The 26845-nt window shown below is 41.7% G+C and overlaps 1 protein-coding gene across 1 annotated transcript in view; it reads right to left on the bottom strand.

The window, feature by feature from the left end:
- CERS5 (ceramide synthase 5) overlaps positions 1-23656 on the bottom strand; it is an 83315-nt gene extending 59659 nt beyond the window's left edge. Inside the window, exons 1-2 of the mRNA XM_060252349.1 lie at positions 23232-23656; positions 8251-8353 (exon numbers count right to left, since the gene is read on the bottom strand). Coding sequence (XP_060108332.1) covers positions 8251-8353; positions 23232-23434 — 306 coding nt within the window. The 5' untranslated portion in view covers positions 23435-23656. The remainder of the gene's footprint in view (positions 1-8250; positions 8354-23231) is intronic.
- Between the last annotated feature and the right edge of the window lie 3189 nt (positions 23657-26845).

Below are 26845 nucleotides of genomic sequence, written 5' to 3'. Positions count from 1 at the left end.
AAATGACCTATAAGATGTTCTCGCAGCTTCGTCACGAGTACGTCGCCATTGTCTCTCTAGTCGTCTCAGTCGCCGTTTCATTGATCGCAGCTCTGGGGTATACCACGGAGCAGATCATGAACGAGGATGGAGAGCACGTCAGAGAGCAATCTCGTCAATGGCTGTGGAAAGTTGGGTATTCCGGATCTCCACCTGCTCATCTAACGAGTCACCAGAGGGCTAGGGATCCCGTAAAGCCATTTGAAGCTGCAGAGGGTCCATCTGCCTTCGCGGGCGAGCTAGAACTTGCTCGCCACTTAAACGGGGTAGGGGTGGTGTATCCACGTGGGCCCTCAGGGCATAGTGATCAGACCATGGCACTGCCTCGGCAGAAATCTGATCCACTGCAACTCCCTCCGCAAAGATCAGGCCTAACGTGTGTCCGGCCCGATATGTGGGTGCTGTTATATATTGGGAGAGCCCCAGTGCCGCCATGGAAGACACTAGGTCCGTCGCCTGAATGGAAGCCACGTCCTCGGCATGGACATTGAAGTCACCCAGGACTATAAACAGAGGATGCTCCAATGCCCAGCCTGCTACAGCCTCCATCGGGGCCGGTGCGTTACGTGGACGGTACACCAGTCAGATTGCCAAACTCTCCCCAACATCCCACATCAGGCCAGCATACTCTATGCCCACTATCCTTGGCGGCGGAAGCACCCTGAAGGAGCAATCCTCCCGTATGAAAAAAGCCACCCTCCCCCCCGCCCGCTAGTCCGAGCCTGGTGAAGAGCGGAGAACCCAGGCGGGGCTACTTGGGAGAGAGCAACCATCTCCCCATCCCGCACCCAGGTCTCCATCACGCAAGCCAGGTCCATGTCCTGCCTGATTAAAAAATCCTGCAGGACTGAGGTTTTATTATTTATGGACCTGGCATTGCACAATACCAGGGACGGAGGTGAGTGCTTCCATTTGGCCCCCATACCCGCTATCATTGGGATGGGACACAGGCTGGAAGGGGAGTGAGCCCTCTTTTGTCTCAGTCTCCTTCCATTCCAATTTTGCCTGTTCCCACCGCTGTACTTTCCCCTCCCCAGGAGCACTGGAATCCCCTGGCCAGACACCACTTACTGATGGTCTTCACAGAGTCTCAGATCACCAGCAGTGTGCACATCGAAGTATCCTGCTCCTCCCACCCACTCACTTAACCTAACACTCTATCAACTAATATTTCCTATGACCTGATTAAAACTTGTTCCTACTGCTAATAATTTTTTTTTAATCCTAACCAATTAGTTTTAAAACCCTCCCCCCCACTATCTAATTAATTGGCAAAATTTATATCTCAGTTCAATTTAGCAGATAAAATATTCAATTAGGTCCAAATACACTCAATTTTTTTTAAAAAAGCCTCAGGATGAGCAGTAACATATGGGTAGGGTCATCGGTTTAAAGACAGTCTAAAACCACTGCGATATATCACAGCCAACAATTCATTAGCTGGAGGACAGATTTTAAAGTGCTAGTGTTCTTAAAAATGCCGGTAGGTCTTAAAAAGTTAGAGCGTCTTTAAGGTGCTGGTGCAAAGTGCAAAAGTGGCAGAGTGCAAAAGTCTATCAAAGTGCTGGTGTGCAGTGCAACGTAGCGGTTCTTTTAAAATGCTGGTATAAAATATAAAGATGGTAGGCTTTTTGTAAAGTGCTAGTACAAGATGTCAGGATAGCAGTTCTCAAAGGCCAGTAGCTCTCTCATGAGCCAACGGGTTTCCCCTCTCTCCCCTCTGGCCAGCAACACACCTTATCGGACGTCACAGAGGTGTTAAGACCCCCTTGAGCTCCTGGATGCTCCTTCCTCATGACACTAGCCGCCAGGTCGGGCCAGCCCCTGTCCCCCACCGGGGGCCTCACCCCCCTGGCTCTCGTCCTGCACCGCCTTGCACTTTTCGCTAGTTTTCCACCAGCTCCTCGCTCCTCCTGGTCAAAGGCTCAGAGTCCTCACCTCCTTGCACCGCCACTCCCCGTCGTTGCAGTCCGCCAGCTCGCTGCTCCTACCGCTCCCACAACTCTGAGCTCCGACCGTGTCAGCAGCTTCTCGCTGACGGTCCATGCCAGTGCAGCACCAGCACCACACCAACAACCCCTCAGCCGCCGCACACCACCAGCTCTCTACTGGCCCAGCTGACTCTGCCCCCGCTGCCTGGTCAATTCCTCACTTCGGGCCACGGCAGCAGCCTCCCGTCCCAAGCGCAGGCCAGTATCACCCCGCCGAGCACTCCACTCCACTGGTCTCGCCACCACTCCCTGGGGCTCTCTCTCCAGTCTTTTCCACACGCTCCACCACCAGGATACCTCCAGACAAGTCCTCCACTCCTCCAATACTCCTCTGAAAACTGGCAGGTAACATTCAGGGCAAGTCTACTTTGTTTTCTCAGAGCCTCAGCACCCAGGCTTTTGCTTGTGCCGCCATCTTAGCTCTTACACACACACACACACATATATGTATAATTATATATAGTAATATAATTATTATTATTTTTATTCCTCCCTCTCTGCAAATGGGCTTAGGGCGGGTAACAACATAGTCAAAACATTAAAACCAATTATCATAAAATCCAAAACAGAACAATTCACAACAATTAAAAGAGCCCATAAAATGATCAAAATGAAATGGAGTCGGATGAGATTACACAGTGTCAATATTCCATATGGGTAGATGGATGGGCAACAGTGACAGGGAGGCCAGGTACCTGAGTGTCCACCTCATCTAAATGCCTGGCGGAACAGCTCTGTTTTAAAGGCCCTGCAGAACTGCCAAAGGAAGTTTAGAATACTAACTGGCCAAAGGTTAAAAACATCAATAGTTAGTGGATGTGACTCTTTCATGCATATTGTGTGGCTCTTGAAGCCCCATCACCCCACTGGCCAGCTTAGAGAATACATTTAAAAGTTGCTATCTTTCTACCTCACATTCTCTCCCCCTGCCTCCATCTATTTGCCTTCCTCCCTTGAGGCTCTCCGACATCTGATCTTTATTTCATGTGGCTCTTACATGAAGCAACTTTGGCCACCCCTGTTATACACAAAAGTGCTCGTGTTTATTACAAAAAACATATAAAACCTTTTAGGGACCCAAACAAATATATATATATGACCTGACACGTTTTGGCCTGCAGAGGCCTTTTTCAAAGGTCAAAATACAATAAAGTCCCAGTTACACTTACAAATCAACAAACAATATAGGACCCAAAATGGAATGTTCCAATATGGAAATGAATGACAAATTTTTTGGAAAGCCACAAATGAATCTGCAATTACACATGTAGCAAATAATAATATTGCAAATATGCATCTTCCAGTTTAGGTCCTAACAGTAAAATCCCCTTACCAGGGCCAGTGTAACATCATTATGTATCAGAACTGCAACAAGCTCTGCAGGCCCCTGATCTGTAGTAGAAGCATGTTCCACCAGGTAGGGGCCAGGACAGAAAGGGCTCTGGCCGGAGCAGAGGCTAAGTGGACATCTTTTGGGCCAAAGACAATCAGAATCTGTTGCTCAGTGGAATGCAAGGCTCTCCAGGGGACATATGGGGAGAGACAGTCCCTTAGATAGGTTGGTCCCAGGCTGGGCTGTTCAGGGCTTGGTTTGTATTAACTAGAGAGTTTCTATAGAAGAAAGGATTTCCACTTGCAGAGTGCTTTCTTTGCCTTACCTCTTCCATGGCAGCACAAGATGCCCCCCAAAAACACTGCTACTAGACAAGATTAAGAAGCCTTTCTAGCTGCCTTGGTCAGCCAAGATGATTTTGCTGTCAGTAATCAGGTAACTGCCTCAACTACCATGTCAACACTGGGAAGTACTCAAACTTTCCCTCTCTCCCACAGGAAGGACCTCAGGTTGTAATGGGAGTAGATTCAATCTTGCTCTGTTCGTCCTCTCATCAACTGGCTCCAGGGAAAGAGACAAGCTGATGACATCCTCCTTCTCTGGGTAAGGAAGCTTAAGTAACTCCCTACAGCCCCTGCAACCCATCTCCTGGTCCTGAGAGATGGGCCAATCTTGTGAGAACTCCTCCATGGAAACCACAGGCCTCCACCTTGCTGTGCAACTCCTCACTGTCAACCCAATGGCAAAAGGCTCTTCTACCCTCTCTGGAAACCCCACCAATGCTGCCTTGCTGGGCCATACCACAGCTCAGCTGCCATCATGCTATGGGGATGAGAGGTCCCACTGCATAGTTGAATGGCTACCCAATCAAGGCTAACGAGACCTACCAGCCATGTCTCCAGATAGTCCATGCTAGCCATGTAAGGATTATGCATTAATTCCTAAACTGCACTGGCTTTAAAATCAGGAAGGGGCTGCATCTGAAGCACATTGCCCTCTGAAGTGTGAAGCCTGTTCCTCTGGAGCTCTAGAGGCTAACTGTAAAATGCTACAGCCATTCCTTCAGAGGCTAATTGTAAAATGTTACAGCCATTTCTTTGCCCTATGAGGGGGGAGTCACATCTGGAGGGCAAAGTAACCTATTGTTCTGTGACAGTGGTGACACTACCTTGAGCTGGGTGTTGCTTCCACCCCCAACATTCCAATTCTATTGTTGCTTTCACATGTAGATGGGCTACTGCAATTTCTTGAGAGAACTCCTCAAACGTAGCGCTAAGAGTAAACACTGCAGGTTATTAAGGTCCCATGCTGGGACACCACTGCTTCTCTGACATCAACCATTTCGGCACATACAACACTGCTGTGAAAGTTTCTCCGCTGAAAAATTAAAAGTTTCCTAAGAATACAGCCTTATAGCCATCCCTCAACCAAGACACAAGTCTTCAAGCTCGGAAAAAGGGTAATGTTTTAAATTCAGGATGCCAAAAAGGAGGAAGAGGAGGTCAGCAGAAAGGAGGAGAAAATGGGTAAAAATGCAGGTTTAGAGGAAGCGTAAAAAAGAAAACAAGTAAAAAGCTGGTTTTGAGCATCATGAAGAAAAAAATGGTGACCCAGGAAAACCATGAAGCAGGCCTCCTCAATTCCCTGTATTCCTTTCCAAGGTGGAAAAAGAACTGCTGAAGAGGGAAGATGCCTTCCACTAAGGGTCACAGGAAACCATGCTTTATCCCTACCAGCAGGACTTTTTTTTTGAGCAGGAACGCAGTTCTGGCTGGCTTGGTGTCAGGGGATGTGGCCTAATACGCAAATGTGTCCCTGTTGGGCTTTTTCTACAAAAAAAGCCCTATGTGAAACATTGATGAAAGGGGTGTGGCCTAATATGCAAATGAGTTCCTGCTGTGCTTTTCCTACAAAAATAGCCCTGCCTATCAGTGTTGCCTCTAAGCTGAGTTAGTGTGAGCTAGCTTACAGCTTTTTAGCCTCCAGCTCACACTTTTTTGTCTTAGTTCAGGAAAAATGGCCTCAAAGCAAACTAATTTATGCAGTAGCTTACAACTTTAATGCCAGTAGCTCACAAAGTAGAATTTTTGCTCACAAAACTCCACAGCTTAGAGGGAGTATTCCTACCTTTGAGTCCTGTCCCAGTGAAAGGAATTGCATTATCAATCAAGGATACCTTCCTTCTCTGAATAAGAGCTATTTCTTGCGCAATTAAATGTATTTTAGAGCTAGGGCCAAAATAGGCATTACAGCATCTATTAATCTGACTCTGTATCAGGGGTGTCAAACATGCGGCTCAGGGGCCAAATCAGGCCCTTGAGCAACTGGCTGTCATCTGCTTCCTTCTTCCTATATCTTGCTTTGCAAGGCTTGCTCAATCACACAGCAGAGCTATTGAGTCAAGCCTCTCTTCCTTCTATTGGCTGAGGCTCCTCCCCTCTCCCTAGTCCTGAGGAAGGAAGAAAAAAGCCAAAGCTTTCTTTGCCCAGTTCCCTGGATCCCATGGGAGAAATATAAAGAAAGCACCTTTAAGACCAATGAGTGCTAACATTTTAAGCATGTTTTAATTTTTAAAAAAAGAATCACTGCTCTCATGTTAGTCTTCTCAGCGTGGCTTTCTTCCGATTTCACACTATCTGCTCCGGGGCTGCAGCAAACGTCAGCGTTTTTGCACAGCAAACAGAAACTGGTTTTTAGCAGTTTCTGTTTGCTGCGGGAAAATGCTGATGCTTGCTGCAGCCCAAGGGCAGATAGTGTGAAATCGGAAGGAAGCCGCGCTGAGAAGACGAATGTGAGAGTGGCATAAGGTGAGTGCAAAATTGGTCTGTGTTTGTCTGCATCCTCTGTAAAGTTTATATCTCTGCTACCTAATCTTATATAGATACGCACATGGCCTGGCCTGACATGGCCCAGCCCAACCCAATATGGCCCAGCCCAACAAGGTCGCATTTATGTCAGATCTGGCCCTCATAACACATGAGTCTGACATCCCTGTGAGATGTCAATGTCATTTTTGAGCTGGCCATTTAAAAATGTTGAAACAGCACTTGAAACGGACCAGGGAAGCAAGATCACTTGGTCCTGCCATGCTGCAGGTCCCTCACAGCATTTTAAAATGGTTGAACTCAGCTCTGAAATGACTTCAGTGTCCACTGGTCAGATCAGAGGATGACATAACATCTAGTTTGGTCCTTAGAAAGCCACCCTGAGCCCGCTTGCGGGACAGGGCAGGGTTTAAATTGAAAAATTAAATTAAAATTAAATTAAATCATTTTTGTGCTACTTAATTATTTGGACACTACTTTGCATTGTACATATTCAGTAGGACAATACTGCTACTGAAGTGTTCTTTCCCCTCTAGCCTCTCTGTCTGACAGAAACATAAACTCCTTAGGAATTTTGAAACAATGGGAAAAAATTCACCACCACCCCCTTTTTTTTCTGGACAAAAACAACAATTGGGGGAGAAACTGAAATATCTGCAACACTTAATTTCTCATCAAACCTAACCTCATTTTTCTGCTTTAGCATATAACATTTTATTAAAGGCATATTTATGGAATTTTAAATGATAAATGCCTTCATTTTCTATAAGCACATATACTTAACACTTAAATGAGACACAGCAGCAAACCGCTGTGCTCTATGCCCAACACTCATTTCAAAAGAAAAACAAAAGTTCCATTCAATTTTTTCCAGTACTCCGCAAAACTTCCATGATATCCATTTTGATAGAACAAAATGTTATCTTTAGAAGCATTACACACATTACAAAGAAAAAAAAATATTTCATAGGAATTTTTTCCCAGAAGTTTTCTCCAAAGTTTCCCAATTTTTACAATCTGAACATATGAAAAAAATCCTCTAAGGGAAAAAGGTTTTCCCATGCCCTCAAATCTGATATCTAATTAAACATCTAGATCTACTATTTAATTAAACATCTGTTTGATCACCTGAAACTCTTCCAAGAAAACTTTATTAGACCTTAAGCTCTAAGAAGCCTAAGGTTCCCTGGAGATATTTCCAGAACCACTCCTGTTCTTTCAAACTGAGTATCAGTCCTTTCTCTTCCAAAATAAATTGGGTCAATAAATATGTTTTGATGCAGTCCCTGACAGACATAGCAAAATTAATAAGGGACTACAAGTATACAAATAAGCTAACAATGCAGTCTCCATAAGATAGGACCTACCCAGTCAAGAATTTTTTAAAAATGATTTTCTTGGATGTATGTCACACTCTGCTTAGTCTAGAAAAAATCACTGCCAAAATCCAATTGTCAGTTCTGCTGCAGACTAGATTATATTAAATGTTGCCGCACATTACATTCTACATTAATGTTCTGAAGAGCACAAGAGTTAAATTAACCCAGCAACAACAGCAAACAAATGGATAAAGGGAGTTTAAAAAATTATTTCAAGGAAAATGGGGTGAGGTGGGAGAATGGAAGAAACAGAAGAAAGTGACACTATTATTCCCAACAGAACAACTTCCTGGATTCAGGCATTTCTCCTGTGCAAGACAACAGGACTAAAACCAATTCAGGGTAACAGGAATAATTTTTTTTAAAATGCTACAGTAATAAGCTAATTTCTCCTGGACAAGAGGAGCAATGCTCTGATCTGAATAGCCCAGGACACCCTATCTAGTCAGATCTCAGGAACTATCTAGTCAGATCTCAGGAATAACCAGGTCAACCCCTGGTTAGTTAGGAATTCCAGGGTCGCTACACAGGGACAGGCAATGGTAAAAACTCCTCTGAATGTCTCTTACCTATGGGGTCACCATAAATCAGCTGCACCTTGACAGCAAAATAATATAATAAATAATGGACCAATGGAAAGGAAAGAAGACTACTTTTCAAAGAAAATCTGAAACATTACTCACCTTTGTGACAGACGTAAACACCTTTTCTAGAATTGCATTGGGCTGAACTTTGTGAAGCTCGTCTTGAATACCAAAATGAATGGCACATGGTTTGGCAATAAATCTGTTAAGCAAACACCAAAGAAAGCATAAAAATCTGAAACATAAAAGTGTGCCATATCTAGAACACACAACATGAGGACTCTAGTACTTTTTAGTTTAGAAAAAAGATGGCTAAGGGTGGGACATGATAGATGTTTATAAAATTATGTATGAGGCAGAGAAGGTGGATAGAAGGAAGCTTCTTGTTCCTCTTGCATAATAGTAGAAATCAGGGGCACCCAATGATATTAATGGGTAATATGCACAGGACGGAAAAAAGGATGTACTTCTCTACTCAACAGGTAATTAAATTGTGGAATTCACTGCTAGTGAAGGTAGTGATGGCTATGACCACAAACAGCTCTAAAAGGGGGTTAAAAGCATTTATTTATAGGCCCCCCAACAGCTACTAGCCATGTTGAATAAAGGAAAGGAAAACAGAGGTAGTTAACCTCTGAAACCCAGTGTTAGGAAGCAACAGCAGCAGAAGGCCTTGGCCTTTATGTTCTGTGTGTTGGCCAGCCCTCTAGGAAAACTAGATGGACCACCAGTCTAACACAGCAGGACTCTTTTAATGTTCTTAGTATCTCAAATGAAATTTTTGACAGCAACATGTGCCAATGTTCCCCCAACTAAAACAGTTTTACTGTTTAAATAACATGTGAAACGTTCTTCAAAACATTCAAACACAAGTAAAGTAGCTCTCTAAAAACTACACCTTTCAGTTCAGAGACACAACACAAGAGCAAAGCAAGCTTTAAGGGAGCTAGGGTAGAGGTCTGAATATCTGATTAGGATTCCCAAATTTCATTCCTCAATCTTCATGGAAACCCACTGGGAAAAATTGCACTATTCACTCATTCAGCCTAACCTACCTCACATCGCTTTTGTGTGTGAGAATAAAAAAAAGCAAGTTGAAAACTACTTTGCGTCCGTAAGATGTTATTAAAAAGTCACTTTGGCCAAATTATAGATGTAATTTTAGTTATTAGTTTTTATGCTGCTTCATGAAGTATAATGAATATGATGACAGAAATCCAACCAAAACAATCTTTGTCACCAGTGAACTGGTAGCAAAAGCATGTCTGAATTCTCATTAGCAAATGCAATTTCTTGTAGCAAATGCTTTGAGGACTGGAAGAAACAATTTTGCTTCAGGGTTCAGTACAACAGATTCATCTTTAGTTACTGCACATGTAAATCTTCCTGTACAAGTACATATTTGCAGAATTATCTGGCATTTGCAAAATGAATTTAAATCAGATGATTTTTTAAAAATCTTTCTCAGCTACAGCACAAGGAGAAGGAATTTACAAGTGGCACTTTCAGAACATTTCATAATCTCTGAGATCATGGAATCCAATGGAAATCATGGAATCCAATGGAATTAAACAGCCATTAAATCCATGTAAATTGAAACAAATAGGAATATTGCACAATAGGCAAAGCGGAAAATACCCCCTCCTATACTAATTCTGGGGGATAGGCTTACTGACTTAAAAAGAAAAAGAATGGTACCTTTCATCACTCAGAATGCCAACTGAGATAGGAAGAAAAAGAATACCTAGCAGTCCTACATCTTAGTCTTCTAAAATGAATTCTCCATAAATGACAGCTTCTAATAAAAAGTTCTAACTGTACTGTTCAAAATCCATTCTGCAATTCTTAGGGAGCAATGCTACACACAGGTTGTCTAGTAATATTGCCTGCCCTCCCTCTGCGTATGAGACACTGAAAAAGTATATGCCTCTCATTTCAGTAAGATTACTGATAATGGTGAACTACAGTGTTTCATACTTTCTCCTTCTTCTAAACAATACTTCTAATTGTGGAACAGAGAAAGAAAAAAATACATATTTGAAAATAATCCTACTGCCTAGTGTAAGAGTTCAAAGCACAGTTCTTCAGTAAGTGGAGTTAGAGCTAATTCACTCTCCCCCCCCCCTTTTTTTGTTCAAAGATTCATCACTGGGGGAGAAGAGAACAAGGCACACATTTAGATACCACATATCCTGCAAGCTCCATGAACACAGATCAGGAGTTGACAATGATTCATGTAGATATGTATGACATGTAACAGGTAAACCCATGTCAACTGCATTTACTATGCATGTTCCATTGCTTCACATCAACATGGCTACCCTCCTGAATGTGCCAGAGCATCAGTGCTATGTATGAATGAGCTAACACATGAGGGTAAATGCATTCAGACATGACAGAACAAGTACATGGAATTTTTACATGGGGTAAACACATTACAGAAAGAAAACTGATTCATCTGAAATTTCGGATAAGAGTTTTACAGATACCACGAACCATCAAAAAGACAAATAAGAGGGTTCCAGATCAAATTAAGATCAAGCCTGAATTTTCCCTAGAAGCTAAAATGGTCAAAATGAGGCTACCATACTAATGGGGAAAAAACCCAATAATGCTAAAAGTTTAAGACAGTAAGAAAAGAGGACCAACACAATATGGATTGAGCCAATATGGATTGAGCCAATAAAAGAAGTCCGAAGCGACCTCAGGGCCCACAACACAAACACTTTATCTGTAACTTGTATCACATCTGTTTTGGTCCTAAGGATACAGGGCCCCAAAATTAATCTCTGTGTCAGACAACTAATTAATGAGGTAGCCAAAAGCAAGCACATCAACAATTAATTACGTATATAACAATTTTTCTTCTGTCAGAATTACCTTACTAAAAGATGAAGTATTGTTTCCCTCTTTCCACATACTGAAAATGGGTGCAGAAGAATGTGGAAATTTGTTGACTGAGTAACATACAAGTCACTTGGAGAGCAATCCTAAATTTATTTACTCACAAGTAAGTCCTATGTTAATCAACGGGGCTTACTCTCAAGAAATTGCTCTTAAGATTCCAGTCCCAGTAAAATTTCATCACTGTACTCCAGCACAGTTGGGACATTTTTGTTTTTAACTTCTATAACCAACACAGGGAGCACATTGCATTGTATTTTAGTCAATGTGTTTAACCTGCATGCCAACCAAGCAATGCTTTCCATCGTTTCAGCAACTGTAGGCTCAATTCATCTGACATCCAACTGGGCACAGATATACAAAACAGCAAAGGTTCTAGTTCACATATCTGTTTTTTCTCCAAACAGTAAAAAGTACAAGCCACAGAAGTGTAGAAGAACCCCATGGCGCAGAGTGGTAAGCTGCAGTATATATTTCGGTCTCTAAAATTAGAGCTCCGTGGCGCAGAGTGGTAAGCTCCAGTACTGCAGTCCAAGCTCTGCTCACAACCTGAGTTCGATCTCGGTGGAAGCTGGGTTCAGGTAGCTGGCTCGAGGTTGACTCAGACTTTCATCCTTCTGAGGTCAGTAAAATGAGTACCTAGCTTGCTGGGGGAAAAGTGTATATGACTGGGGAAGGCAACGGCAAACTACCCCGTAAAAAGTCTGCCGTGAAAATGTCGTGATGCAACATTACCCCAGAGTCGGAAATGACTGGTGCTTGCAACAGGGGACTACCCTTTACCTTTTACATAAGTGTACTCTCCCATATCCAATGCGAAGATGATCATTCTGATAAATTATTTTATTGCTGGATAGCAAACAATTTTGTTTTCACCAAAAAGGAATAATGTCAAATTGTTTGAACACAGGGTGCATTCACACACATTAAGCATGTTTTGCAACTGGATTATTACTGTGTAAGAATAGCAAAATCCACGGCAAATAATCGCCATGTGAAAGCACCCATGAACTAAGTATTTTAGTATACCATCAGTAGATTATGAGGAAAACAAGTGGAAATGAAGAATTCACTCCTCCCCCAAGCCTCAATGCTATTTCTGACATATTTCAACAAGCAGATGCCCTTACCTGGATACCCCAGGCTAGCCCAATCTCATTAGATCTTGGAAGCTAAACAGGGACAGCCCCTGTTGAGCACTTGGATGGGAAACCAAGGAAATCTAGGGTTGCTACACAAAGGTGGGCAATGGCATACCACCTTTATACATCTCTTACCTTGAAAATCCTATGGAGTCACCATACGTCTGTTGCAACTCGACAGCAAACAAAGCAACAGAAACCCAAGAGGCAACGCCCTTGTTGATAGGCCAATAAAGAATTTCTTCAAGGAACGAGACAAGCTTTCAGCACACTGTGTTTTTATGACTCCTGCCAACCAGGTTGCAAAGTGATCTTAACTTGTCACACCAAAAGCAGGCAACTGCAGGAACAGCATGGATTATAACATGTTTGTCTTTTTAAATATGATGAGCTACCTTGTTTGATATGTCAAACAAGTATTAGCCTTTTCCCACATAAGAAGCAGCTGTGCACTTGCACCATTAAATACCCAAGTAAATGCAAGAGTGGACTATTTTTTTGCTTCATACTTTGAATGTTTTTCAATACTTAAATAATGATGCTATTCATGCATGTAGTTTCATCTGTTCCATATATGCATGTTATGGCTGTACACTGTAGTTTTCCTTTTTTGCAGCTACAGTTTTTGGATCCACATCCAGCAGGGCATCCCCATGTGATATTTTCATCACAAGCATAAGGTACTTGAAATGAGCTTTTTCCACTATATTTGTCCAGCCCTGTAAGTACAGAATGTAGGTAGGCTGTCACAATTTACGACTGCATGAAATGTATTAGTCATCTTCTAATGAATTGGGGCTTAGCATAGTCCGAGCCACGGCCTTGTCAAATCATGAAGTCAGCATGTCTTCCCTCTTGTCTGTGGCTTAATTATATTTATTTATTAAACTTATGAATTGCCCAATCCCTGCTACTGCAGGACTCTGGGCAATGTACAACATATGATAAAACTCAAAGCTGAACAAGCTATATAGATAATACAATACGCAAGCCTCATTCTGGACTGCCAGCCACCTCCCAGAGCAGTGTCCCTTAGATGGATGAGTCATCATCATCAGCTGTCATTCTGGTGTGCTGCAAACTCTTCTCCCAACCATAGCATTAGCTGAAGCCAAATAATTCAGCTTGTAATGACAAACAAAAGTGGAAATGGAAAAACATGTAGTTGCATTACAATCTTCTTCTGCTAATGCTATATTAAGGAGGGCTGCGTTAGCGCACAAATTACACAAGCGAATGTGCCATAATTGTGGTAGGTGTCTCCAGGCCAGAGGCCTTGTAGGCCGCAATATTACAAGCCTTGAGAACAAAGCTAATGAAAACCTTAGATGTTCAACCTCCAGACCTGCAAGGTGATATGTTGCTGAAGTTGCTGTCTGTTTTCCTGTTGGACTTTGTCCTTGAAATGTAGATATTGATACTCTGTGGATGTCCAATGTATCCCACACTAATTCCTTGAGATGTTGGACTGTGGGCAAAATGTGGGAAGACCTCTTGTGATCTATGAAAATTCAAAAAACCTTTAGGCAAAAATTTTGGATCTGTCCTGAGCACAACCCTATCTGTGTGAAGGATGCAAAGATTTGATTTTACAGATAAGGCACTAATTTCTGAGACTCTGTGAGCTGAGGTTGCAACAATTAAATCTTCATATGTACCCATTATGGATCAACTTCTCTGAAGGGCCCAAAGGAAGACTTTTCCAGGGCAGATGATACCATGTGAAACCTTCAAATAGGGCACGCTTTACTGGAGGAGGAGCCTAGAACATAGCACTTTACAGGAAAAAACAGGACATGATGATATGTAGTCAGGTTAGAGCCTTGCAGGACTTCGCCCAGTTCCGCAAGACAGTGACCAATTTCACACTAGAGCTTTAATCTTGGTTTAACTCTGTCCCCAAACTGACTTTCTACACTAGAATCAGAGAAACCAACTTTACAACTCTATGATTCTATAGTTTTAGGGTAGAAAGTCAGTTTGCAGACAGAGTTAAACCAGGATTAAATTGTGCGAAATTGATCAGTATTATCCCAGCTAGCCTTCGACTGAATTCCTGCCATTGTAATACAAAGAGTACCTAAGAGCACTGAATGTCATCAGAAATTAATACTCTTAGCACCAAACTGTTTTTAACTGCTATATTATTGAATATTGTATTATTTTAAATGCATAATTAATATTTACTGTGATTTTATTCTTGTGAGCTGCCCTGAGCCTGCTTCGGTGGGGAGGGCAGGATAGAAATCAAATAAATCAAATCAAATCTGTATTTCTTAATAAGAAAAAAATGGCTTTGTATACAATCAAAGTACCATTGTAAATGAATATTGTTATAGAATTTTTAATATATTTATACGAATAACATTTCTCTTGGTGACCAATTAGTGCACAAGTCCCTGATGTTTGTGGGAATACTTCTGATTACAAATCTCCAGTGAAATGTAAGTTTCCTAGCTTTCCAAGAATTAGGTCAGGGCACAGGTATGGTAGTCCTTGACACCAGCTTGGAAATGCTCAACAGGAAAACCTCTCCTTAACAAGGAAGGAGCGGTGTGGTCCTAACTAGCAGATGGGTGATCTGACCTGCCAGAAAAAAAATGACCTGCCAGATCAGATCAAACAGTACCTCTACCAGTTTAATAAGCTGAACCGTTAGTTAATAAGTTAATAAAGTGAACTGATATTAATCTGATAGCCAAAAAATTGAAATTTCTGGGAAGATGAGTGTGTGTGGGGGGGTTGCTTTTCCTGTACTGTTAAATTACTGGGAGCATTGGTTGGGGTTGCTTTGTGAGAAGACAGAATTTGAGGATGTGGCTGTTTGTAGCCTTCTGGAGAGTGGTGCTTTTGTCTGGGTCTTCCTCTGGTCTGTTGCTCAGTGAGCAAGGTCTGTTTGCCTGGAGGTTATTGAAAACCTCACCCTTTATTGTTGCTGCTGGGAAGCCTCTGAACTGTAAGTCTCCTCCTCGGCAGAGACACAAGTCAAAGAGTGAAAGTCGAAGAGCTCTTGGCCTTAGAACCCCCACATCACTATAAATACCTTTGAACTGCTAACCAGTTATAAAAGTAGAAAGGAAACAGGGACTATCCAGTGTTTTGCAAAGAGTGCCACATGTACAATTATCTACCCACTGGGGGGAAATCTTGAGTGTGTGTTTGCTGCATGGAGCTCGTGGCTCTCAGGGGGCAGATTCATTCCCTCGAAGCTAGAGTTGCCAACCTGGAGAAGCAAAGGCAGAGAAGATTTGGGGAAGAGACCCACAGGAATTTACCAGAACAGTCCCACATCTCAGCTGACCCCTCTTCTGCTGCTGTGGAGAGTGAGAGTCTTGGAAGTCAGAGGGATGTGTTCGCTTAGAAGGGACCCCTTTCTTGGGCAATAGACCAATATCCTCTCTTGCTGAGGATACACTTGAGGGGCTGAGGGCAGGTGAGCTTCTGGTAGTGGGTGATTTGATCATTTGGCATACAGAGAGTGGGTTCTGCAACAGGTATTTTGACCACAAAGGACTTGTATGCTTGGTGTGAAGGTTGCAGACATCATGCGCTGTTTAAATAAGCTGACTAAGGGTGCTAGGAAGGAGTCAACAGTCATGATGCACACTGGCACCAGTAACATTGGAAAATGTAGTTGTGTGGTCCTGGAGAAAAAAATTAGGTTACTAGGCAGAAAATGATCTTGGACTTGGTTCTGAGTGGGTCTCAAGAACAGGTAAGAGATGTACAGGTTATGACACCAATTGGGAACAGTGTCCACAGTACTATTAAGTTCAGCATTCAGGCCAATGGAAAGTTAACCCTAGAATCCAAAACTGTACCATTTGATTTCAAAAGAGGGAACCTTGAAAAAATGAAAGGAATAGTAAAAAACAAAACTGAAAGGGAAACACAAATCTCAAGTCTAGAGTCAAATTTCTAGAGGACGCTTGGAAGCTGTTTTAAAACCACGTTAATTGAAGCCCGAATAGAATGCATTCCACAGGTTAGGAAAGTCTAAAACAGCCCCTTGGCGTAGAGTGGTAAGCTGCAGTATTGCACTCACAGCCTGAGTTCGATCCCGGCGGAAGCTGGGTTCAGGAAGCCAGCTCAAGATTGACTCAGCCTTTCATCCTCCCAAGGTCGGTAAAATGAGTACCCAGCTTGCTGGGGGTAAAGTGTAGATGACTGGGGAAGGCAATGGCAAACTACCCCATTAAAAAGTCTGCTGTGAAAACGCCATGATGTGACATCACTCCAGAGTCGGAAACAACTGGTGCTTGCACAGGGGGACTACCTTTACCTTTTTATAGTTACCAAGTCAAGGAAGCTACAAAAAATAAAGAGGCTTCTTTTTAAAAAATGGAAGGTCTGCCCTGGTTAATTGAACAGGAGAGACCACAGGCTCTGGCAAAAGAAATGTAAGTCAATAACTAGGCATGCAAAAAGATTTTGAGGAGTGGGTTGGTAAAAGCATCAATACTAACAAGCTTTTAAAAAATATATTTCCACAACAGGAAACAAGTCAGATAAGCAGTGAGGCCTTTAAATGACAAAGGAATCAGGGGACTGCTGAAGGAAAATGGCAGAGAAGGTCAGTGATTTCTCTGCTTCTGTGTTCATTGTGGAAATGTAGGGAATGTACCCACCGAGCCAAATTAAGATGAGATGACATTCTAGACCTACTAGGGAAATTAACAATCAACAAGTCTCCAGGTCCTTATGGATCTGGGTCCACATACCCAAGACTTCTTAAGGAACTCAAAAGTGAGATTGTTGACATACTAACCGATATATGTAACCTATCACTACATTCAGTCACCGTATCAGAAGAGTGGAGAGTAGGAAATGTGACACCATTTTTTTAAAAAGTACTCCAAAGGGGAACCAGGAAAATACAGGCCAGTCAGCCTAATGTCTGTCCCAGGGAAATTAGTAGAAACTGATTCAAAGACAGAATTGTTGGGCAAATAATAATAATAATAATAATAATAATAATAATAATAATAATAATAATAATAATAATAATAATAATAATAATAATAATAATAATAATAATAATAATAATAATAATAATAATAATAATGGGACAAAGCCTGCTGAAGGAAAATCAGCATGGCTTCTGCAAAGGGAAGTCCTGCCTCACCAACCTTTTGGACTTCTTTGAGAATGTGAACAAACATGTAGACAACAATGACCCAGTACACACTGTATATTTGGACTTTCAAAAGGCTTTTTATAAGGTACCTCACCAAAAACTCCTGAGTAAATTTAGCAGTCATGCAATAAGAAGATGGGTTCTTTTATAGATTAAATGACAAGAAGCAATGAGCAGAAATTATTTGACAGTTCTCACAATGGAGGGAAGTAAGCAGTAGGCTCCCACAAGGATTGCTATTGGGGTTGGTACTATTTAATTTATTCATAAGTGATCTAGAACTAGGGGTGAGTAGTGTAGCTGCCAATTTGCAGATGACAGAAAAATATTCAGGATGGTGAAAACCAAGACTGACTGTGAAGCGTTTCAAAGAAACCTCCACAAATCGGGTGGATGAGCAAAAATGTGACAAATGAAGTTCAATGTTAGTAAGTGTAAAGTGAAGCTCACTGGGACAAAAAAAACCCCCCAACTTTAAATATAGGATAATGGGGTATAGGACAAACTTGCTGAAATTGAGCAGGGAAAAGATCTTGGGTAGCTCAATGAAAGTGTCAACCCAGTATGTTGCAAGGCAAACTATGTTAAGGATTATAAGAAAAGGAATTGAGAATATAACAGTCAATATTGTAATGCTCCTATATAGATCTATTGTGTAGCCTCTTTGGAATACAGTGTACAGTCCTAGTCACCATATCTCCAACAGGACACTGCAGAGCTGGAAAAAGTATAGAGGAGAGCAATGAAAATTATTAGGAGGCTGGAGAACCTTCCTTATGAAGAAAGGTTGAAGAGCTTGGGACTCTTCAGTTTGGAGAAGAGACAACTAAGGGGTACATGATAGAGGTTTATAAAGTTATACATGGGGTGGAGAGAACTGACAAATAATTTTTCTCCCTCGTCCAAAATATAGAACTCAATGGCATCCAATGAAACTGATGGGCAGTAGGTTCAGAAGAGACAAAATGAAACACTACTTTAAACAGAGGATGATTAAAATGTGAAATCTGCTGCCAGAACATGTAGGAATGACCACAGGAAAAAACACCATTAAAAGGAGATTAGATAGTTTCATGGAAGATGAGTCTATTTAGGATTACTAGCCATGGTGACTGAGCAAAACTTAAAGATTCAGAGGCACTAAGCCTCTGAATCCCACAGCTAGGCAGCTTCTTTGAGGGAAGACTTCAATGTCTGTGCCCTGTTGTTGGCCATCCAGAGGAACTGGTTGACCACTGTGTGAGACAGGATGCTGGACTAGATGGACCACTGGTCTGATCCAACATGGCTCTTCTTATGATACACATCTAAGAAAAATAAATCCCTCTCCAATCAGAAACTGGAAGTAAGGGAAAAGCAACTTTGACATGCCTGTTAGAACTAAATGACCTCGAAGATGTCAAGGACACCCAAAAACACAATAACATGTCTATTGGCATTCCATTAGGTTCATATTCACAAACAGAAATCATAAGATCTTTCTGAAATTTCAAGAAAACTTTAAGCAATCCTTTCTAGATTAGGACTGAGTCTTGCTCTGCCAAGATAAAAGATAATCTCACCAGTCCCTCAAAGTTTCACAACAACTGAATGCCAAAACTAAAATGCCTGATAAAATTATGCATGAGATAGAGTTGACAAAGTCAAAACTGAAAACCCTGTAGAAAATATATACTGCAGTCTTTCCAGATTCAAAGTTCAAAAGTTAATTACCTGTGTGAAATTGATGCAAACAATATTAATTCCCCAAATAAACCATTTGCAGATACCTACATTAGCATGCCAATTTCCTTTATATACACGTATATATTAATAGTTTATATGAATGCTACTCTAAAAAGTTAGAAACATGGCCACTTCCTCATAAAGTAAGATACCAAATGAGAACCAGTCATCGATGGAGAAGGAAGGAAAACAATAATGGCAGTAGAAATATATACAATTCACAAAATACATGGCTCAGGTTCTTAGTCATTACTCCCAATACTAAGATAAAGCACAGAATTCATGCTGCATTCCTTCACAACAATGAGTGTAAGTTGAGAGGTCACAATGAAGTTTCAGTAGACAAATATGAAAGTTTATGCATGAAAATCTAAGCCAAAAGGCTTCTGAACAGGGAAAAGCTGCCTTTCTCTTCCCAAAGCATATGGGGAATTCCGCAACTGAGATGTCAAAGTATCCTTCCCAACAATGTAGATTCCAGTTTAATGATCAACTATAAAAACAGGAAGCAATGTATAGTTGACTCAATACAACCATGGAAGCAAGTAAGAATGAAGAAATCTGTTTTAAAACTGAAATCAAATGTACTGCTGGTTTCTGCTAAAAGTAGACCAAATCAGACGACTGATCCAGCTAGCCCAGCAGCCTACTCTGAACAGCAACTGACCTGAAGATCTTATTCACAAATCATTCCCTGTGCTCCTATCAGAGATCCTTTGATCTAAAAATGCCCGCCCCTGGACTTGGGAGCCTTTGGCATATAAAGCATGGGTTCTGCCACTAAACTATATCTCACCTCTTAATATGGAAAAACAGTTGCATTACAAAGTGAACAATACACAAATACGTATCCAGGTGGGCAACTTTGTTGGTCTGAAGCAGTAGAACAGATTTTGAGTTCAGCTGAACCCTTAAGACCAACCTACTTTTATCCAAAGTATGTATGAGCTTCCATGTGCATGCACACTTCTTCAGATACACAGAAATAGAAGCTAATGTTTCATATACATATATATAGGGAGATACCTCTATACAGGTGAACAGCAAAGTAGCATACAGTTCAATGAAAATGTTTTGACATATGAAAAGACTAAATAGCAATAACAAGCTAAGGTCACAATATGTTTGGATTTAATTACAGGAGAAAAACCAGTGGAGCAATAAATGTGTCAAAGTACTGCTCCACTTTGCATATATAAAAACATTTTCAGTAAGTTGAATGCTAAATAGCAATTACAAGCTGAAGTTAGAGTTACATTTTTCCCTCTAATTATGGAAAAAAACAGTGAAGCAATAAATATGTCAAAATACTGCTCTACTCTGCATATATCAAAACATCTTCACTATATTATATGCTAATTTGCTATTCACATATGTAGAAACATCTGCCTATCTATCTATCTATCTATATATGAAACATTAGCTTCCATTTCTGTATATCTGAAGAAATGTGCATGAACAAAAGCTCGTATTATGACCAACGAAAGTATTCATAAAGGTGCTACTGAACTCAACATCTGTAATACACAAATGTGTTAAATCGCACTAGTCCTTTTAACAATGAATACATACCAATGATAATAAACTGAAATCCTATACCACATATATATTTTGAGGTATAACCCAGCCCTCACATACACCAAAGTTATCTATCCAAATTTCTTCACATTTTGTGGAAGAAACTTCCACCACCAGAAAATGTGCATGCTGTACAATATTTGAGCTTGTATAATTTATTTACTGACAAAACGTGATTGAAGTTACAAAATTAAAAGTCATTTTGTGGTTTCATAAACTTAAACAAGAATGAAACTATGCATGCTAAAGGTAACAAATTTTATTCTCTTAATGGTAAAGAATTATTTTCCTTTTATTAACCTAATTCATGTAACATCTCATCAGCAAACAAATTACCTTTCTGTGATGAGATTGGACTCTGCAGCTGACCAGTGGAACACGAAAAGTACTACTACAAACACACTTTTACATAGCAGTTTTGAAGACGGTCTGATACACAAATGTATGAAGCCAGACCACTAGTTGGATAGCTTGTACTGAGCCAGACCACCAGTTTGGACAGTTCAGTGTGGATTACTGAAAGGCAGCAAAAGATCATTCCCAGGGCATTTTTGTTTGTATATTAGGCCACACCCCCTGATGCCAAGCCAGCCAGAACTGTGTTCCTGCTCAAAAAAGGCTCTGGTCATTCCTAGCATGAAGTCCTTTACCTGCAGCTAGCTTCACTATCCCATATTATTTTAGACTCAGGGGTGTCAAACATGCAGTTTGGAGGCTGAATCAGGTCCTTCGAGGGCTCCTATCAGGCCTCCGAGCAACTGGAGCTACAAAGCAAAACCTCTGTTTTCTCCATTGGCTGAGGCTCCTCCCTTTGGGAGGAAGGGGTGAGGAATAGCTTGCTTTGCCAGGCTCTCTCAATCGCACAGCAGAGCTACTGAGCCAAACTTCTTTTCCTTCTATTGACTGAGGCTTCCCACCCACCCCAGTCCCTGGGGAAGGAAGGAAAGTGCCAGAGCTTCTTTTGCCCAGTTCCCTGGATCTCATGAGAGAAATACAAAGAGAACACCTTTAAGTCTAATGAGTGCTAACATTTTAAGCATGTTTTAAGTTTTAAATATATATATATGACATGCGGCCAATCCGACACAGCCCGGACCCTCAAGGTCTCATTTATGTCAGATCTGGCCCTCGTAACAAATGAGTTTGACACCCGTGTTTTAGAGTGTCCTTGCCTCAACTTACCACGTAAGCAATTCCTGTCTAATACTTTCAGCACAATGTTTTCATTAAAAAAATGTTTTATTTACCTTTTAGAAGATGTTGATTCTCAAATTACTGTATGTGTTGCAGAATTCCTAGCAGAAGCTTACAAAATTAAATCCAAACACACCACTGTATTTTAATTGTTGGACGCATATTCTTTTAATCTGTCTCTCATGTTTTACTGATATTTAACTTGCATTATTTGTAAGTTTTACTTGACTGTTTCATGTCTTCATTTTTAATACCTATTAGGTCTTTGTATTTATTCCTGATCTTAAATTATCAGTGAGGAGTTTTTTTTATGCCAATAAAGGTATGAAATTGAAAACTTGCAGCTAGCAGGGACTACAGCAGGTGAACAACTAGTAGGAATTATGCAGTTTTTCACAGGAAGAGTCATAGCTGTGGTACCGAAAAGACAGTTTCTCTCTCTCAAACGCCCACTGCATCACTTCCTTGCACTTGCATTTTTGCACTCCTTTCCAGGATACTCCAATATAACCCCTTATTGGGAAAAAAATTAAAAACCCTCCTAAATTAAAAGTTTACTGCATCAAAGGAAAGAAGATCTAATCCAGCCTGCACTACTTTTCTACTTGCAGGGAGATTTTTAATGACACACACAGAAAGAGCATTAAAAAGTGCAATTGCCCCACCTGCAGTCTAAAGGGCTAAAGTCCACATTCTCGCATGTGTGAACCCTACTGTAAAAGACCGGGCTGCACGCAAATTAATCCGCATCAAGTACCAATATTTTAAAAATGTAATTTAGTGCCCGTTCCTTGTTTTTCCTTCTGCTATGGATCACCCAAGGCACTTAAAAAGGCAGCCTGATACATTCTTCCTCAAAAGCAAGTCCCACTGGTTCCAAAGCGGTAACCGACAGCAGCCATAAAGAGCAATCCTAAACACGTTTACTTCGAAGTCAGTCTTATACGCAGGGAATGACAGCCTACTTAATGAATTATAAGAATTTAAAGGAAAAATTAGGATTTGCCCGCCACCCAAATTCTCATTTTACAAGGCGCGCAAGAATGGCCAAAAGGGAAACTGATTCCCGCTAGAGGCTGGGGGGGGGGGGCATATACCGCAATATCAGAACCACACTTAACAGGGAGTAAGCCCCACCAGACTCAGAGGACTTTACTTCCGAATCAAAAAGAACCGCAGCGAACTGCCTGCCACACCACCTCTGACGAGGCTCCGGCCTCCACCACTGAAAGGGAATCAGGACTTCCCTCGGGCGTGCACACCCCACCCCGCTTCGCGTCAGGCGGAAGGAAATGCGCTCCGAATCAACCCCCCCCCCCCTTCCCTTCAGCCGTCACATGGCGGGGCGGGTCCACCCGCCGCCAAGCCCTCTGCCCCGCCGGAGTCGTGCCCCTCAATACCTCTCAAAGACCCGCCGCAAGGCGAAGACGCCGACTGCCAACGGGAAGGCGCCCAGAACGTGGGCGGCGCGGGGATACCCCTCTTCGTCGCCGGCACTTCCTCGCTCCAAGTCGGCCCAAGTCACGTTGGCGGGCAACCAGAAGCGCTCGTTCCACAACCAGCCCCACAACAGGGCACCCGCCGTTGCTATTGCCGCCGCCATCTTCCACCCCCCGCCCTACCGGGCCGCCGCCGCCGCTGCTGCTGCTACTACTGCTGCTGACTTCTTCAGCCTCCACACCAGGAGATAAGTAGCAGCCACCGCTGCCGCCGGGAAAAAGGGGGCGGAGATAGCTGGCGGGAGGGCAAGGCCTGAACCCACGCCCATATGCGCGGAGAAGACACGCCCACGAACTCTCGCTTCTTGGTTTCTTCGGAAACCGTTAGGAGCCGTAAGCATGCGCTCTCTCGCCGGGGGCTGGTCCCCGCTTCGTGTCTCCGAAAGAACGTAGCTACGTCAGGAGGCCGTGGAGAGTTCTGTACTGCTGGAGGTTTAAAGCTGGGGTTTACACGAGTAGGAGGAGGGGACAGAAAAGGGTTTCTTCAGTTGCAGTTCGCACTGCGCTTCCATTCGAATGGGAAGCTGTTTGGCTTTGTACTTGCAAGGAGCTTTTAACATCGGAAGATCTCAGTTTGGAATGCTCAACTCCTTCCGTCTGAAGGGTTGTTGTTGTTGTTGTTAATAATAATAACAATAACGTATTATAGTCCTTTCTACCACTTTGAAAAATAGACTTAAGCCTATTGATTCTAATAAGCAGTGACTGGGTGGAGCAACTCTGCATAATATTGCGCTGTAATAGCAGGTCTGACAGGCTTCTTTGAACCAGAGCCGACCTTCCAAGGTGCTGTGCGCAAATAAGAGGAGGAATCTGCTGCAGCTGTGCTAAGATGCATTTGTTTGATAAGAAGGTAAACAACATCAAGCAGCATTTCAGGGCTTAGGATTCACTATCTCAGTAAAGTGCTCCCGCGCAACCCAGATTTGTTGTACCTTTGTGTTGTTTTAATTGGTGTATTTTATATGCTGTTACCCTCCCTGAGTCCCTTTTGGGGAAAAGGGTGCTGGATATAAATTTGATAAAAAGAGGAGCAGTGGGCCACTGGCAGAAAAAGTAGAGGACTCTATGCAGAGAGAGGGGGAAACAGGCGTACTGAATAACAATAAAAGCCAACAAGTCACCAAGCCTCAAAAAAAATATTATAGCATTGGAAAAAGTGCAGAAAAGGGCAACTAGAATGATTAAAGGGTTGGAACACTTTCCCTATGAAGAAAGGTTAAAACACTTGGGGCTCTTTAACTTGAAGAAACATCTACTGAGGGGTGACATGATAGAGATTTACAAGATTAAGCACAGGGTAGAGAAAGAACTAGTACTTTTCTCCCTTTCTCACAATACAAGAACTTGTGGACATTCAATGAAATTGCTGAGCAGTCGGGTTAGAACGGATAAAAGGAAGTACTTCTTCACCCAAAGGATGATTAACACAAGGAATTCACTGCCATAGGAGGTGGTGGCAGCTACAGGCATAGCCAGCTGCAAGAGGGGATTGGATAAACATATGGAGCAGAGTTCCATCAGTGGCTATTAGCCACAGTGTATTGTTGGAACTCTCTGGGGCAAGTGATGCTCTGTATTCTTGGTGCTTGGGAGGGGCAACCGTGTGAGGACTTCTAGTATCCTGATCCCACTGATGGAGCTCATGATGGTACCTAGGTTTTTTGGCCACTGTGTGACACAGAGTGTTGGACTGGATGGGCCATTAGCCTGATCCAACATGGCTTCTCTTATGTTCTTAAGAGGGCCACATAAATATGCTCTTATAAGGACATACTGAGAGCTGAAAGGGTATGGGAGAGGGCAGAAGAGAAGCCAGTACTTACAGGCTCCCAGACTGAAGTTTTTGCCCCAGATGAGGGTATCTCCAAACTGTTTCTGCTGCTATTGTTTCTCATATTTACCTAATAGTAAATAGAGAACTAACATAGAAGAGTTCATTTGGTAACTAGATGCTCAGTCCTGAAGCTCCATTTGTGGAGAAAATGTCTACCATTAAGCTTTTCAAAGGCATAGTAAAATTGCTTGCCTTTATGTTGTCAACTTCATGTAATTTCTTTAAAAGTGCAGAACTTTTAAAATACATTAGTTTTCAATATACATGTAGTTTCTTATTTAAATTATGCTCATTTAATTGCACCTGCAGAAAATTCTACACCATGCAGTCAAGGAACCACAAGTTAGGATTATGGGAAATTTTATTTTCAAAATCTTTAGAACAAACACTCAGGAGGGGATTGGAGATCAGACACACACCTGCAACAAGAGAAAATGCATGCTTAGTGGGTCACGGCCATGTTGCAATTTAAAATAAAAAGAGCTCTATCCCAAGGTGAAACCCTCAAATTTAGCAACAACAGTGATGGTAGAGCACTCTGAGTTTCAGATCATTCACTTTTTTTTTTAAAGCAGGTCTTTAAATTCTTAGCTTCAGACTGTGGCGAACTGAAAGTATTCCACATCTGTGCAAAAGAAGAAGGATTGCAAACTTCCAGGTGGTATACATATTCACAACCAAAGAGAAACACAGTGTAAAGTTGGGGGAAGCAGTCAAAAGACTCTGTGTACACATAGCCTCACAGTACACATATAAAGATCCTCTAAGTTTATATAAATTTTGCAAGTCCATTCAGATATGTAAGAATCTGTGTGTGTGTGTATGTATATGTATGTGTATATATATATATATATATATATATATATATATATATATATATATATATCACAGTCCAACACATAAATGTATATACGTGTATGAAGCCAGAAACAGCCTCCATGCACATTCAACAGGTAAGTTCCAATCATGTGTAGTCAAAGACCAAATTCTTATGAAGTTGGAAAGTCTTCTGCTTCAAGTTCAGTAAATCAAAGTCAGTTTCTTCTAGAGGTTCATTTATATCCAAATCGTGATGAGTCCAAACAGTATAAGTTGTCTCGTTCATTTATATCCAAATCAGAGGTTCATTTATATCCAAATCGTGATGATTCCAACCAGTATAAGTTGTCTCGTTCATTTATATCCAAATCAGAGGTTCATTTATATCCAAATCGTGATGAGTCCAACCAGTATAAGTTGTCTCATTTCCCAGCGTCACAATTTCCCAGAGAAATTCTCAATGGGAACGTTCACAATTCTGTCTCCTTCCAATTTTTCTGAGAAATTGTGAAGTTTGGACAAGGTGGTGTGTGAAACAAGACAACTCAGACTGAGTGGACTCATTGCGATTTGGATATAAATGAACTTTGAGAAGAAACTGACATTGATTTACTGAGTCTGAAGCAGAAGACTTCAGAAGAATTCCCGATTGCACAAGAATCTGGCATTTGACTACACATGATTGAAACTTACCCATTGAATATGCATGGAGGTTGTTTCTTGCTTCATACATACATATCCATTTATGTGCTGGGCTGTGATATATGGATTCTTATATTTCTGAATGGACTTGCAAACATTTATATAAATTGAGAGGATCTTTATATCAGATTTGTTGTGAGAGTGTGTGTACACGGAG

Source organism: Heteronotia binoei, chromosome 13 (genome assembly GCF_032191835.1).
Source record: "Heteronotia binoei isolate CCM8104 ecotype False Entrance Well chromosome 13, APGP_CSIRO_Hbin_v1, whole genome shotgun sequence".
NCBI classification, from domain to species: Eukaryota; Metazoa; Chordata; class Lepidosauria; order Squamata; family Gekkonidae; genus Heteronotia; species Heteronotia binoei.
The sequence above is the reverse complement of the archived record's forward strand: the minus strand, read 5'-3'. Positions and strand labels throughout refer to the sequence as shown.